Raw genomic sequence first — 15534 nt, 5'->3', positions numbered from 1 at the left:
AAGCAGTGCAGCAGTTGCAGCCTCCTGCGTTGTGGGGGCGAGTGCTGATGGGTTACAGCAAATAATCCCGGGCCAGCAGCTCATTAAACACGTGTCTAATTGTTCCTGTTGGCGTGAACTTAGCCCGCTGCCATCTGCTGAGCAGATTCAATTAAACAAGGAGGGGTGGGAAGACTGAAGTAGAGATGATGCACTGTGTAAAATACAATGGGCAAGTTCTCCTAAATATTTTGACTCTTTGTGTGGAGCTGACTGGCTCTTGGATCTGGGAAGTTCCCCTCACTTCATTTGGAGGTTGCCACTTAGCTCTGGTTTTCTACTTAAAGTTAGATGACTTTGTGAAATCAGCTTAAATACAACAGGGAGATGTTTTTGGCTTTGGGTGAAATTCTGCAGAGGAGTTACTGAATAAGGAGCAGATACCCTGAGTATTGGGACTGCAGCCAGGTAGGGGCTGAGCAGCGAGCGGGGAGCTGTGGGGAACTCGCCTTATCCTGGCTGTTTCCTCAGTATTTCGTTTTTCCTGTTGGTTTAGGCTCATTGTCTGCGATGGCAGTTTGACAAACAGGCTCCTGCAACCCCCTCCCTGACATGTCCAGGGGTTTTAATTTAAAAAGTAGAAGATACTGTAACATTTTAAAGAACTTGGTTAAATTATAAATCAAGCAAAAATAGGTTAAAAACCTAGCCTAATGGCCAAATAAATTCCTACTGGCATTGCGGCTCTTATATAACGGCGTATAATGTTCTCTGGCATTATTTTAAGGTTCATAAACATGTCTACGTGTTCAAGGGGTGGAGGAAAGGGTCAGCTTTGTGTTGGGGACAGAAAGCTCCCTTTTCGGGAGCTGACAGTCTGTTTCCTTCTGTCTCCTTTTGATGTCCAGGGACTAAATGCTGCGTGGAAAGAAAAATTCAATTAATTTAAAACATTTTGTGTCAAAATGACATGCTTTAATGTATTTTCTTCTGATGTTTCAATTATCTTTTCATCTCATGATGGGGAGGGGGGTGGGGGCAAAGCCAACATGTTTGTAGTTAAAGGAGCCAAGAAGAACTTTAAACAAAGGTCTGGAAGAAGAGGATGTCTCAATGTACGGGTGGCTTTTAAGAGTAAAAACTTTATTTTTGGTTGGGTGTTTTTTTTTTTTTTTGCTTTCCCAGTTTCTTGGCTCTCTGAGACTTGTAAACTGAGGAGATTTATTGCTGCCCTTCCAAATGCTTCTTTAGAATTAAGAGTTCAAATTTCTGAAATTCCTGAAGTCCTCAGCGGGGAGAGGGATAAGGGAAAGGGATGATGGCAAGTAGCGTGGAGCATGTCAAAGGGTTTTCCAGGCTGGTTTTGCCAATTATACCTGCATGTGGCCTTGGGAGGAAATCAGCTAAACCTGCATCAAGAAAACTTTTGGGGTCGTGGACCAATGACTACACTGGATTTGGGTGAAATTTAAACTTTAGTAACTGCAGTTGTTGCTAATAATTTGGAGAGCTGACTCTGGCTTATTGTGTTGTTGTAAACATGATTTGTAGTAATTTCACAACTATCACATCAAGGGAGGGACTCAACAAGGTCTTTATGAATTGCTGTCCTTTTCCAGATGTGGCCGGGCTTACAGATATTCTTGCTGACGTATTGTCTTGTGTTTGACTTAACACTGGTAGATGTGGAATCCACTCTGTCAGTGGAATCCTGGCTCACCCGTTGAGGCTGGTAGAGAAAAATCCCACTGACTTTTTTTAATTTAAATTTTTTATGCCTCCTCCGCAATCGGGGAAGGTGTTCACCCACCATATATTCTTTCTGCTTATATCCCTGATATCTCTTACATATCTTGCGTTATGCAGCCCCAACATATTGCTATTGAGTTAGACAGAAAAAGGAATGTTTTAGGGACACTTGTTGCTTTTCCAGTGGGGATGGCCCCACTGTTCCTAAGGGGAAAACTGCTCTTGGAAATGAGAAATCTCAAAAGAGAAACTTAAATGTATCAAGAAAACTTCTCAGAAATGCTGTCGATGTAACCCAAAATCCTTCCAAGCTTATCTTTCACATCTTCTTTTTTGCCATTAGTGAGCTTGATCTGGTTGTGTTCAAAAGTGGGTCGCATTTTTCTCTATTCTGGATACCAAATATGCCAAAATCTGGCTCATAACCTCTTGTGTGTTAGTTGGAAGCAACAGGTACTTCTAAGAATAGTTATGTTGGGTTAGATGTTTAGTGCTAGAGAGCAGTCATAGTTTACACGGGCAGTAGCTTTCTAATGTGAAACACTTTTTTTCAGCACCTTGTGTCAGTTTGGTAAATTAACATATGTTGTGGAAAAAATCTGTTATGTCTTTGCCTTCAAAAACAAACCCGGCTTCTTCCTGCAGATCCACCAGCAGGTCTATGGGGATGTGATTCCCCGTGGGTGAGCCTGGCATTAAAGATTCCCCAGGTGAAATGGTCCTTTTCTGCCACCAGTTTCTTCCCCGTGTGCCTTTTGGAGCTGTTCTAGTGTGGTGTTTATGACAAAAGGTCTCTTACACATCCTTTCTGATTTTTCTTGCAGAGGATATTCAACTCCTTTGTGTACACGGAGAAAATATCGAATGGAGAAAGTGAAGTTCAACAGGTGAGTCCAAAAGCTCTTCCCACCTCCTCCTGCCCATTGGCAGTGTCACCTTAGAAATTACAGTTTCTCTGGATTTATTTGGGCCACTTCCCAAGTGTCCAGCACCTCACATAACCAATCTCCATTTATATTCTATTCCATTTGCTGTTATAATGGGCTGAATATGTATTTGAGAGTTTTGCATTGCCATGGAAAGGCTTTTCCATCTGCTTTGTGTGTGTCCTTCCCTCAGAAACAAAAAAGCAGAGGCAGAGCTGGCACCCTCATGTAGGATCTCACATTAATTGACTGTTTTTCATGTTGGAAGTGTCTCTTTTTACAATTGTTTTCATTCAAAGCAAAACCACTAATATTGTTTATGGATGTGGAAAAGGTATCAATTGCTTTGTGTAAATATGGGACAGCTACAGCCTCATGCATAACACTTGTGGTTGAGGGTTTTTGTGATTTTGTGTGGGCTTTTATGAGAAGGCATTTGAACTTTTAACTCTTCAATTTAACATTGAGATGATATATCTCAACACAAGGACTCTTTGCATTTAAATACATGCGCACGTTTGGAAGATTAATTTTAAAACAGAACAAGCAGATCTTGCTTTCTTCTTTAAGAAGCAAAGGTACCAATTCCTTATGTTCACAACTGCACCTTTGTGCTAAATGTGATGAGATGGGCAGAATAAGAACCAGCTTTTCGTTCCAGTTTAAGCATGGACTCGCACAACCTTCAGCGAGTAACCTGACCTTCCTAGACCCCTATCAAACCAGTTTTAATGTTCAGTAAGAACAAAAGTGCCTCAGAGCGGGGCTGTCTCTGAGGACAAGGGAATTGCTGTTCAGCCACGTGGGTTTTGCACGTGATTTGTGCCTGAGCTGCTGTTGCTGTTTTCCAAGAGTGCATCAGTACATTGCAGGCTTGTGTGCATTAAAACTGGTCATTTAATGTAAACAAATTAACACTCTAAGTTGTGTTTACTGTAAACAGTAAAATTCCCAGCTTTTTAAAATTATTATTCCCAAGGAAAAAGTCAAAGCAGAGCTGGTTTGAATTGGACTGTGAATCCCCGCACAGTGCATTTAAACTTTTGGAGAGTTGCACTGGAGGGCAGGGCTCAGCTCCTCTTGTGTTTCAGAAGGAGTATGGTGGCTTTTGAAGGGATTGTGGTTGATGTAGGAACTAAATCAATTTGCAGAAAGCGGAATAGTTGAGGAGAAGTTCAACTGATGCTGGTTTCTGGTAAACCAAACCCAAGTCTTTGGTGTAGAAGCCTTGTCCCATACTGGCATTAAACTGAAGTGTGTAAAAAAATGATAAATATAAAAGCATGTGTTTAATATCTAGGATTTAAATGAGACTCTTAGATTGACACGATACAGATTTCAAGGTGAATCTCTTGTGTGTGTTATCACAAAAATGACAAGGTTTGTGTTTGGGAAAAAATGCAGCAAAGTTCACCTCTGGTACTGCTTGGGTCTGTGTTAGATGTGTGTTTGGTGAGATACAGATGTGTGTGGGAAACAACAGAAGAAAGCAGGGCAATGCATTAATCCTAGTAAATTACCCTAATTGTGGTATTAAGGATTGCTTGACCCTGCAGATAGTCGTGTCTGAACCGCACTAATAGATGTTATGCTTTACAGGAGGTTTTTCGTGGATCTGGTTAGTTTGAAGATATTTGATGCTTTTCCTGAAGCTTCATAATTTTGTGGGAGTCTGCCCTACAGTTTGGCTGTAGAAACACATCTGATTTTTAGTCATCGTGGTTGAGGTCATTGCCTGTAGTATTAAAGCAAAAAAATATGGGGATGGATAAATAAGCCCAGGAGTTCCCATCTCTGGGTTCAATCCCACTGCCTTTGTTGTGCCACCTTTCCCCTTTCCCACTTTGCTTCTCAAGTGAATTGTGCAGAAGACTTTCCATGCCTTTAATAATTATCCTTATTCTCTCCAGCTCTATTTGGCTTCTGCCTTTTTTATTTCTATTTTTTTTTATTAAGCAGTCACCAGTATGAGTGTCATGACATGGGGGCAGCAGATGTGTCATTACTGTTGCATTAGAACCCTTCAATTATTTTTTAAATCTCCTCTCTTCCAGTAAACCCCCCGAAATTGTTTTCCTTTTTTGGCAACCTCTAATTGGAGAACACATAATTAGAAGAGGTTACATGGAACTGAGTATAATGACATCTTGTTCTCTTCATGTCAGTGGTACCTTTTTTCCCCCTGGAGGTGCAGATACATATGAGTGTGTGTTTGAGTAGTTGATTTTGTATCATTGTTATGAATTTATACAATTCTGATGTGTGTTCCTATTACTAATTTGGTTTCCGTTTCCCTCCGCGCACACACAGGTGGGTGCTCGTGTTCAAAGGGACCGCGAAAGGGCAATTGTCACCCGAGTTTAAAAGTTTAAATCTGAAACCATGCTGACATCTAAAAAGAAGGGCTGGCCCTGACGTCGCGCTGGGGCAGCGTTTTCCTCGAGTATTTCTGGGTGGTCTGTGCGCTGCGAAGGGGCCATGTGGGCTGGATTATACGTATCAGATGGCTTTCGAAAGCCAAAAGTGTTTTTTAGGAAACCAAAAAAATGGATTAGAACTTCTTTTGAAGTCTTGACTATCAATTCTCCACTCAGGAAAAGATGCTGCTTGTTTCCCCACCGCAGATGTGTGTATTTGGCCTAAGTAGATATAAATAACTGTCTGAACACTGTAGGTAGTGTGATGAATTCAGAGCTGTCAGAGGAGAAAAACGAGGCCCCGGTGAAGCATAATTACTGTGGTTAAAAGCTCAACAGTGAAGTGGATAGAAGAATAATTGAGCACTTCTGTTTCATTAATAACCAGGTCTTTTAGCTCTAATGAATCACAAGCAATATAACCAGAGTTTTATGAGTAAGAGTAGTACATCGAATGGGATCGTCTTGAGCAAATGCAAACAAATGTAAGCAAATTAAATCCCCTGTCGCTCATTCCTGGTTTTGTCATTCATTAAGATTTTCTTAGCAACTGATACCCAAAGGCAATTAATTACAATTTTATGTCAGCTGGGATTTTTTTTCAGCCAGACCACTGAATTGTTGTAGGGGGAGGATTTTTTTTTTTTTTTTTTTTGTATACCAAACTGTGTAAATAATGGCTTTCAGTTGGTTGAGAATGTGAAAAACTACAGCTGTTGGCCTTCAGGCCTCACTATTTAATACACTTTCTTCATGCCACACAAGGAGTGGTTTACCTTTTGACATTAAACTGTTTACGCTTTTAAGGTCTACAGCCATAGAATTACTATTGTACGTAACAGATCAAACCTTTTTTGCCTTGAATAGGTTATTAAAAATCGGATGGTGATTGCCAAAAATAACTTTGATTGCTTTCCTGTGAGTTATTTCAATATCAGGGAACTCGCATACAATGTGAAATGTAGCAGTGTGAACTAGTGATATAAATAATAATAAAGTGGAGGATGGTTGATTTTATTAGGGGAAAATCTAGATTGGCCATTTTCAAGCAAGTCAGCGTGTGTTCAGTGTCCTGCTCCGCATGTGGTTTCTGCCATACAGAGAAACTGAAACTGGGCTCCAAGGAGGGGACAGTGACACTGTCTTGAGCACATTTACCAGCTTCAGGCAGAAAAGCCTTGATACATAGAATTCTGACAGAGAACTTGGAGCACAGCAACAGCAACATCTCTGCAGACAGAAATTAATCATCATTTCTTCTATTTCTGTCTGTCCATGCACCCTGAGGAAAGAAGCCATGGCAAATAAAGTAATTAAATTAGTTGAGATAGTAAATTGTAAATATGCCTGTGTCAGCTGAAAATTGCCTTGCTGGAATATTCCTGGGAATATTCACTCCTGTTTGAAGGCCGGGAAGGACAGGGACAGAGGGAGGATTTTAATTTAGAATTAGTGACTGTGCAAGCAGTGACATATGCCTTTTGTCGTTAGGTTTTTCCTTTTTAAATGTGTTCCTCTCTCTGTTTAACTCCTGTGTTTAGAGCTAGAAGACTGTCATTCGTGTTCTTTCTAGCTCATTTAAAGCATAATTATCATGGATAAAAATAGCAATAATAACCCAGAGAATCATTTTTATATAAATCTGCTGTGAGCTGCTAAGAAGTCAAAGTTAGTTGGGAGGTTCAGGAACAGAATTGTCAGGTAAAACAGTGGTTATTAACAATTTTCTGTAATAGGAATCTCTGGGGGCACAGTAGCACTAAGTTGTGATACAGCAGGAGGAGTGGATGGTGGAGAGAGAGCCTTTCATTCCAGGTTCTTCTGGTTCACACGGGATTTAAAAATATAAATACTAACTCAATACTTTTCAAGCAGCCCAGCAGTGTTGAATTCAAGTCTGTGAGCCCGTTACGGCATCCGTGCCCGTCAACCTCATTGATACATATTTTATATACAGTCTCGAAAACATTAAAAATATCTTGGCTTTCAAGACACAGCCAGCAATAAAACGTGACCTTGGAGCTCTGCTTTCCCTCAGCGCTCCCTGAAAAGGGAAGAGACTTCAGAGCTTTGAGGGGAATGAAGCTTGAAATAAAAGCTCGAGGGAGCCATGCAAATGAGGCAAATGTCTCTGGGAAAATTAGAGGAGCTCAGTGATGTTGTGATGAAAGGTTGTTGGCGGGGCCGGTGCCGATTGAAGCACATTACCCATGGGTGCTGCCATCATCAGAACAGGTGGTACCGTCCAACCTGTCTGCAGACTGCAGCTGCCAAAAACCCCAAAAAATACAGAAAAATAGAGCTAATGACTGCATTGATCACGGCCAGCACTCATTTCTTACTGTTTGGTTCCTTAAAATTAAGGAGAAAAATACACAAGTCTGAAAAAAGATGAGAAGAATGCCAAGAAAGGCTTTGTTTTTAAAATGAGGTGAAGAGCAGTTTGAGAATTAACTTGGTAACAGCGTTTTATGTCAGTCTCAAGGTATCTGGATTTAGTTGAGTCTCTGTTAAAATGGGTGAAATTGAGCATTTCTGTGGGAGCAGGAAACATCAGTCACCTCCCCAAGGGAATAGCGAGTGTGGGATGGGAGCTGCCCCCCTTTTCTGAGCCTGATTTGGGACACAATTTTCCATTTTGCCTTAAAAATGTTTTGAACAATTACGTTAGGATGGTTTCATAATTCAAAGCTGGGTCCTTTCATTATGAGGTTTTGTAACGAGCGTGGTGTGGGTCTTGCATCCATCAGCATGCAACAGCTACTCAGCTCTGGGCAGGCTAAAAAATGAGGGTGTATGTTGGAAAAAATAGTGATCTTTTGCTTATAAACTTTATTTTTTTATTTAGAAAAATGAGAAGCTGATTTAAGCCTTCAGCTTTTATTCTGACAGGCTCCAGCAACCAAGCGCATCACTTTGCAAACTGAATAATGTTTCTGAGCTAATGATGTGTGTGTGCATGAGCATCGGTGAGGAGCTGGGAAGCACGTATTATTTTTTTGCTGTTGTTTTAATCACTGAGAACTGGAATGCCTGCTCGCTGTCATGGTTTTTTGCGCTCCAGTGAAGCCCAACTATGGAAGAAAAGTTAAGTTAGTTTTGTTAGGCCTCATCCAGCTTATACTTCTCGATTTGATGAATTAAGACCATTTGGTTTTAGTCATTTTTCAGCTGATTGGTGTGTTATCCTTAGGTTCGTAATGTGATTTATTCATTGGATCATGTTGCCACTGGTGAATTTTTGAGTTAGCTGTTTTTGAAGTGTTTTTGTCCATTGGGAGTATTCCCTTGCTGTCAGGGAGCATGATTTTTAAGGCAGTTCAGATGAGACAAACTCAGTTCTTCCAACCATGCTCATGTCCATGGGCCTGGAAGAATGTCTGTGTAGCTCTGGGAGGTACCAGGTCCCTTGTGTCTCTCCCCTGACTGATGAGTTGGAACCCATTTCATAAAAGTAACATAATGACTTTGAGCCGTTCAGAGGTTTTTAGATGAGAGACACAGTTCAGGTACTGAGCATTTGCTTTTTGTCACGTTCTGACCTATGGGATCTTCTGAAAAACAGCTGTATCGGATCTCCAGACTCCACACGGCAGGATAAAATTCAAAGGCTATGGGGTGATTTTATCGTTCAACCTGGAAGGGGAAAACTCATCAACACCAAAACCTCGTCTTGTACCGCGCTCGTTTATCAGAGAAAAGCAGCGATTCCTAACGAGAGTCCTTTTGCTCTGATGCTCCGTGTTCGTGTTGTTACTGCTAATGATGGTTGTGTGGTCCTTTTTTTCAGCAAAATTAAGCTCTCTCCCCTTTTTGTGACTTCAGGTGCGCAAAGCAAGAAGGAATTGTGTAGATTCAAGTATCTTGTTTACATGGTGCTCAAGTACAGGTATTTCATTTGCCCAAAATGAGAGAGGAACTGGGTAACCATGAACCTTAAATGCTTTGATTTAGGAAATTTGGCTTGTGTATATTCGAGACCCTGCAGAAGAATGCACTTCTCAGGGACAATTTGAGCAGTACAGTTGTAAAAAAAAAAAAAAAGAAAGCTTACCGGAAAATAGAAAAAGAACTACCCAGCAGCTTATTATCCAACAACTGGGAGCAATTTACTGGTGTTGGATGCCTAACATGGAGGAGACCATTAGTAGTCCTCTGGTGCCTTGGCAATAAATCATTCTACAAAACTAATTAGGTATAATTCTGCAAGTCATTTGAGCAAGGTCCTATTAAAACCTGTGCTCCTAGGAGACCTGTTGTTGGGCTGCAGCATTTGCTGGGAACAATGGAGGCAAAAGCATTGCTGTTATCAGTGTGAGCCTCGTTATTCGCATAACGAAGTAAATCATGATGAAATGTCTTGTTAATAATAGTTAGGAAAGACATTTGTCAGTCCAGGGGATGTGGAGCAACCGGCTGCGTTTCTCAGCGCACAAATGTAGCGGCAGCATTAAATCATCCCCATAGAGTTTGAGCACGCAGAGAGCAGCAGAGATGAGTATGATGAATTAACGAGCTAAATTCAGCTCTGATAGAAGTGCAGAGATGCAAAATGGACTATTTCCGAGTATCCAATACTGCAGTATATTGCTTAGAGATGATTCTCTTTCTCTTATGATGCATCTGGTGGATGATTAAGTGTAGTCAATATGTTGGTGTGAAAAGGATACCAAATGTGCCAGAGTAAATTTTATATGTGCCTGATCCATTTCATTAATTTCTCACTTGGAATGAAAGACCAGGGGCAAAAGTCTCAATAAATGTTTCTTGTAAAACCTGATGCTTCCTGGTAACTGTGTCTACTGTCACGTTTGCTCAAATAACAGCCACAATATTTTCACTTTTAATTTTCCCCTGCAAAGTCATTAGTGAGGCTGGTTGTGAAGTGCCTAATGAACTAGACACAAATGAGCTCTTATCCGACAGAGCAGCAGCTTCACTCGGCCCATGCTGTGTCACACCGGCTGCAACCTGCCAAGTACACAATATTGCAAATATTCTTTGATTTTACTTTTAATTTTTATTTTTAAGAAACATTTAAAGAGAAGGGCTGAAGTACCTAATTTTCTATTTCTAAAATTAGATGCTTTTTTTTTAAAAAAAAAAAAGCCTGAGAATTGCTGGGGAGGGATGACAGTCTGTTAGTTTTCACTTTGTGAAAGGAGAGAAATACAATCATCTGTTCTTACAAGTAACAGTGTAACTTCTAAGCCTTGTCCTGATTTCTAAGTGTCTGCTTCCTTCGGAGGGACCTCTGACAACAAAAGGCTTGCGGAATAATTTCACCTGTGCAGGCGATTGTCATTATTTTCTTACTGTTATAATATAATGCCAATTACAGATCTTTCATTTTGTTGTTCAAGTTTGTAATTAAAACTGTTGTGGCTGATGACTGGCCACAGTGAGCTGCTAGATCGGTGAAGAAAATCCCTGGGAAGATGCTGAGCTGGGAGCTTGCGCTGCCCCAGGAAAGCACCAGGGGATACAAAGAAAAAAAACCAAGTACTGGGATGGATTATTTTGCCCAAATCTCACTGAGAGGAACTACATGAAAGGAGCTATGAACTATTTCTGCTCAGATCCACCTGACTGAGGAGGCTGTTTGTGAAAAGAGAAACACTCCTGGGGTTTGGGGTTGCCTGGATCCTGATTTTTTTTTCCCTAAACAGACTCAGTGCACTGGCAGATGTGCTGCTGGCTCTTTGCTCCTGGAGCAGTCAGAGATTTCTCTGTCAGTGACATCTTCTGAATTACTCTTCTTTGGCCTTTCCTTAAGTGTGCATTGATAAAACTTCTTAAAATTGACTTGTGGCCTGTTTATTTTAGTCTCCATCATGTCCTCATCAGGCCTTGCAAGAGCATCATACTGGGGATTCAGTGGGGAGCCGGCAGCACAGGCAGAGTCACATCCAGGTCTCAGTTCTTGATGAAAGGGAAATTTGATAAAATGGAAATTTCACTGGTCATACTGGAAAAACTCTCTGTTCAAGTACCTATTGCTAGATGGCAATTGTATGTTATTTTTTTTGTATAGACTGCTTTCTGTTGCCAATTGTATTAATTACTTGACTTCACAGGGCTTAAGCCACCAGACTAGCAGTACAATGAGCAAAGCAGACAACTATTATCTTTAACATACACAGTTTTGACTTACAATTTAAGTTGGTTAATAAGGAACGGAATAATACAGAGAAACAGGCTTAATTTTTATATTTTCTTCTTTTTTTTTTTTTTCAGTTGGCAAAAAAAATTCGTGAAAAATTTAACCGTTACTTGGATGTTGTGAATCGTAACAAGCAAGTGGTAGAAGCATCATATACGGCTCATCTCACATCACCCTTGACTGCAATCCAGGACTGCTGTACCATTCCACCATCTATGATGGAGTGAGTATTAAATTCTGAAATTACTTGGTCTGTCATTTAATATGTGAAGGAACAAGGTGATTTCTTTGCAAAATAGCTTGTATTTTCTTGGTAACTCTGAAAAAGGGGGAAGACAATACTCCAGTGGTGCTTCTTATCTTGTCCTCATATTCTTTTACATTTCTGCTGTGCACACGTTTAATGAGGAGCTCTAAACAAGAACTGGGACTCAGCTGTGATGGTTTGTAAAATGAAACAAAAAGGAAAATAGTTTGTTCAGCTCCTAATTGCATGGAATAGTCTTCTTAACAAAATGAGTCTGTCTATACCCAAGATACCGCTTTTGCATCAAGGCACTGCTCACCCTGAATAACTCTGCTGAAGCTGGTCATGGGACTTATTTTTTTTTTCCTTTGAAGTGCAGTAACCAACATCACGAGTTGGTTAGTACATCATATGCTAAAAATTGCATTACAGTTTAATCAGGTTGACATACTGCTGAAATTGAGGACATTGCTTGGAAATTAAATTTGTTCATTTTCAGTTTGGTTTGGTTTTAAATACAGGAGTTTTGAATGGTTTAAGTGCAGGCAGTTGGTTGTCTCTAATCATGTTTTATTTTACTGCGTATTTGAAGAAACTTCTTTGGGTTTCCTAATTATAGGAGGGTGTGATAGATGGTCTGATTTTTCCAGCAGAAGTGTAATAATTCCTTTTAAATGCTCAACATTTTAAACATTCACCTCCATATGTGCTAGAAGAGGAGTAACTTTCAGTTTATACAGAGCTTGATTCCAGAGTAGATTTTCATTGTTTATATCTCGGCCTGATTTAAAACCACTTTAGAGAGAGGAAGGTAACTTGGGTAATAAATATGAAAAGCAGTTTCTGCGATCTAGCTCCATAAGATAGCCCTTCCCTTAATGACAGCGTGCTTTCATCTCTTCTGAAGTACGGCATCAACCTTTGATTATGTAAGGATTTAAAATATTCCCTGCATTCAAATATGTGGTATGAATCTGTGGCTGGAGAAAAAGACCACTTGCTTCTTCTGTGTTTGGATTGACATCAAAGTGAGAACTCTGGGTGGGGTTAAGGCTCAGGTGGCCCCAAAGAACGGGGTCCCTTGCTGGGGGGTGTGTGTAGATTTAGTGCTCTCGGTGCAGTTCCTGGTGCATTTGGTGCTCAGTGGCCAAACTGTCAGCAGCGTTAGCAGAAAGGTCCAGAATCGGTTGAGGATGCAAATCTATCTGCCCTCTGATCTCTCTGTGCAGGAACCAGTAGCGCCTTCTGAGCAAGGGGTGAAGAGAAGGACGAATGAGATTTATAACCCCCTTGTCAGTATTGCATAATTTCTCATTAAAAAAAAGAGAGGTCTTCTCTTAGTCTGGAAACTTTCATGAATTTCCTTTCACTTTGTCCTCCAAAATTCCCTAGCTTGGAAGTCCTCTAGAAATGTCTTTGCCCATGGTGGACTTGCATAAGGATCCTTCGCAGTAAGTGCTTTGAGAAAAATGAACCGGAGGTCACAGCTGGCAAAGCAGAGAGGTGAATGATCTATTTGCAGAGCTTCTCATTCAGGCTCTACAATATGATTCTCCTTATTAAGTTACTTGGCTTGATAATATTAAATCTGCTAAAGTGGTTCCCAGACCAGTCTATCAGTCTGCGGGATCTTCTGGATGGCACTTCAGTGAGACGCAGTCGAGTGTATGTGGTTGAAGAACAACGGCTTATCAGACCTTCCGAAATACACCCACTGCTGTCTGTAGGAAATTGGCTGCAAGTCATACAAAGAAAAAATGTAAAAATGTGTTTCTCTTCTGAAACTTAACTTCAAAGTTGTTATTGGTGCTGTGCTTTGTTAATTATCCTGTTGTCTAAGTGCTTCTGCTCAAAGTCGTCAGCTACCACAAAAGCTCGTCCTCATCTCCCCACATCTCTGGAAAAGAGATTAATTTTTAATAGAAATCTCAAAAATGGGATAACCCTTTTCTAAGCAGAAGCTTTCTGTTGAAATTAAAAGATTAGATTCTTGTCAGGATCCCCCTTGGGCACCTCTCAGCCTGGTTAAAGGGGGAAAAGCAGCGTGCAGGGCGAGTGTCTTTGCTGGCAGGCGGAACTGAAATCACTGAGAGTGCTTTTTTTTTGTCCAAAGAGATACATAAACTGAGATTTTGGGCAGAAAGTACTAAAAGTTAAGATACCTACCTTAATGGTCAGGTTTTGTGGAATTTATGTATGTATTTGAACATGGATTTAGGACTTATTTGTAAAACATAGACACAAGTATCTCCCTCCTGGATATTTTGATTGTATTTTGAAGACTATTGATTTACTTGCTTCTACCTTTAATTTTGGACTAACTTGGTCTGGCTGTGAAGAGGTCTGCACCAGTGAGGGGTTAAGTTAGGTGTGGTTTTGCTGGTGACAGCTTATCCTCAGTGTTTAAAAGATGTGTCTTAGTGTTGGGCAGAAGTGTCCTGGAGTTAGAGCAACAGTAATTAGAATAGCTTGCTTTAGAACATTTATTAGCTGCTGCTGTAGAAGAGATCACATTGAAAAAGACACAGAGTTGTCTGTACTATTTGCTGTTTTCTGGAAATACTTTGCTTTAAATTGTAACTGAAAATGCGTGTGTCCTTAGGGCTATGGTTTTTCTTCTGGGAGGGCTGTGAAATATTTGTGTTCCAACTGCCTAACTCTGTGTGTTCTTTTTCTTGGTGTAGGGAGGTATTTCATCATGTGGCCTCCTTACTTGAGTAAACATTTGGTGCAAGAGCAGTGTCAGAAGCGCAGTATCTTCAGGCTGTATTTTTAAGGTAGATTTAAAGGCATGTCCCCCAATATTTAAGGTTGTTTATGATGTGGTGTTCAGCCTCTAAATGCATGATGGCGTTTGTAAATCTGGGGGTACTGCATATTGTCAGACAATTCCTCCGTCAGCCTTTACACCCCTGTCTAGGTTAGTGATGCTGCTTTAGGAATGAGCGAGTTTGGGTTTGTTTTGGAAAAATTATGTGGGAAAGTATTTGCACCATCAATGTAAAGTAGAAGTAATGAACTATTGTGGAGAGAGAAGATTTATTCTGAGGGTTTTTTGATGGCTTGGTATCTATTTAGTTTATATTTGTTGTTAGCATTTGGAAAAGGATCCATGTGGGGCCTTGTATTTGCTTGTATTTATCGTGAAACTCTGAGCATTGGCTTGGAAGACAGTTTGCCGTGTTGGTCAAGATAAACTGTGAGAATACCACACCTGGTGACTATAAACAATACAAAATAGGACTAGCAAAGCACCAACTGGGATGTAAAATTAACTTGGCATTTGAATTGCTCTTTTAGTTGAGTGGTGAGATATGACAAGGAAAACTATATTGATTGCCGTTGTATGGTGTTGGCTTTTACAGTGAAGAGCCCAAATGAGTAACTTTCCATGTGACTGTGATTCCAGCCCATAGTGACTAATTCCGCATTAAAATTAACAGCCTGACCGTGCTTTCAGTTGCAGTATTGTACCCAACATACACCAGCCTAACTGGGGTAAGTACCAGTAATCGTGTGTTTGTTCCCCCCACCAAGGCAGGTTTGTGCAGTGGAACTACCTTGCTTTGGAAAGCGATGAAAATAAATAAATCAGAACGTGCAAAACCGGCTCGATGAAGCAGTGCAGTTAGTGGCTATTGAGCGGTTTTGGCCAGGGATTTTTCCATTGGGCCTTAATTCAACATGTAATCATACTCTTGGCTCATCTGGTTTAGCAGAGTGTTTAAGCATGTGCTTGTGTAGATGGATCTGGGCGATATCTGTGTCCATGGGGTTGGACACAGGACCCTGCTCCTTTCCCAGAGCAGCTGCCAAGGGCATCACTCCAACCAGACACAGTTAATATGGATAAAGAGCTGTGGGCTCTGAGCCAAACGGATGGGTAAACTGATGGGAGATAAGGAAAATGGATGTCAAGTGTTATGTACCTTCTCATCCTTGAAGAAACCCCTGCTGGAAAAGTCATTGTGTTTTCTCGCTAATAAAAGCTGTTGAAAAAAACATGAGAAACAGATTTCATGCAGACATTCCCTGTCACGATTGAATTGGGTG

General features: G+C 40.6%; 1 protein-coding gene across 1 annotated transcript in view; it reads left to right on the top strand.

Moving 5' to 3' along the window:
* CACHD1 (cache domain containing 1) overlaps positions 1-15534 on the top strand; it is a 101570-nt gene that overhangs the window by 31908 nt on the left and 54128 nt on the right. Inside the window, exons 2-3 of the mRNA XM_082052840.1 lie at positions 2553-2615; positions 11309-11457. Coding sequence (XP_081908966.1) covers positions 2553-2615; positions 11309-11457 — 212 coding nt within the window. The remainder of the gene's footprint in view (positions 1-2552; positions 2616-11308; positions 11458-15534) is intronic.

This window comes from Streptopelia decaocto (genome assembly GCF_964273445.1).
Source record: "Streptopelia decaocto genome assembly, chromosome: 5".
NCBI classification, from domain to species: domain Eukaryota; kingdom Metazoa; phylum Chordata; class Aves; order Columbiformes; family Columbidae; genus Streptopelia; species Streptopelia decaocto.
Note: the sequence above shows the minus strand (reverse complement) of the source record. Positions and strands in the feature narration are given on the sequence as shown.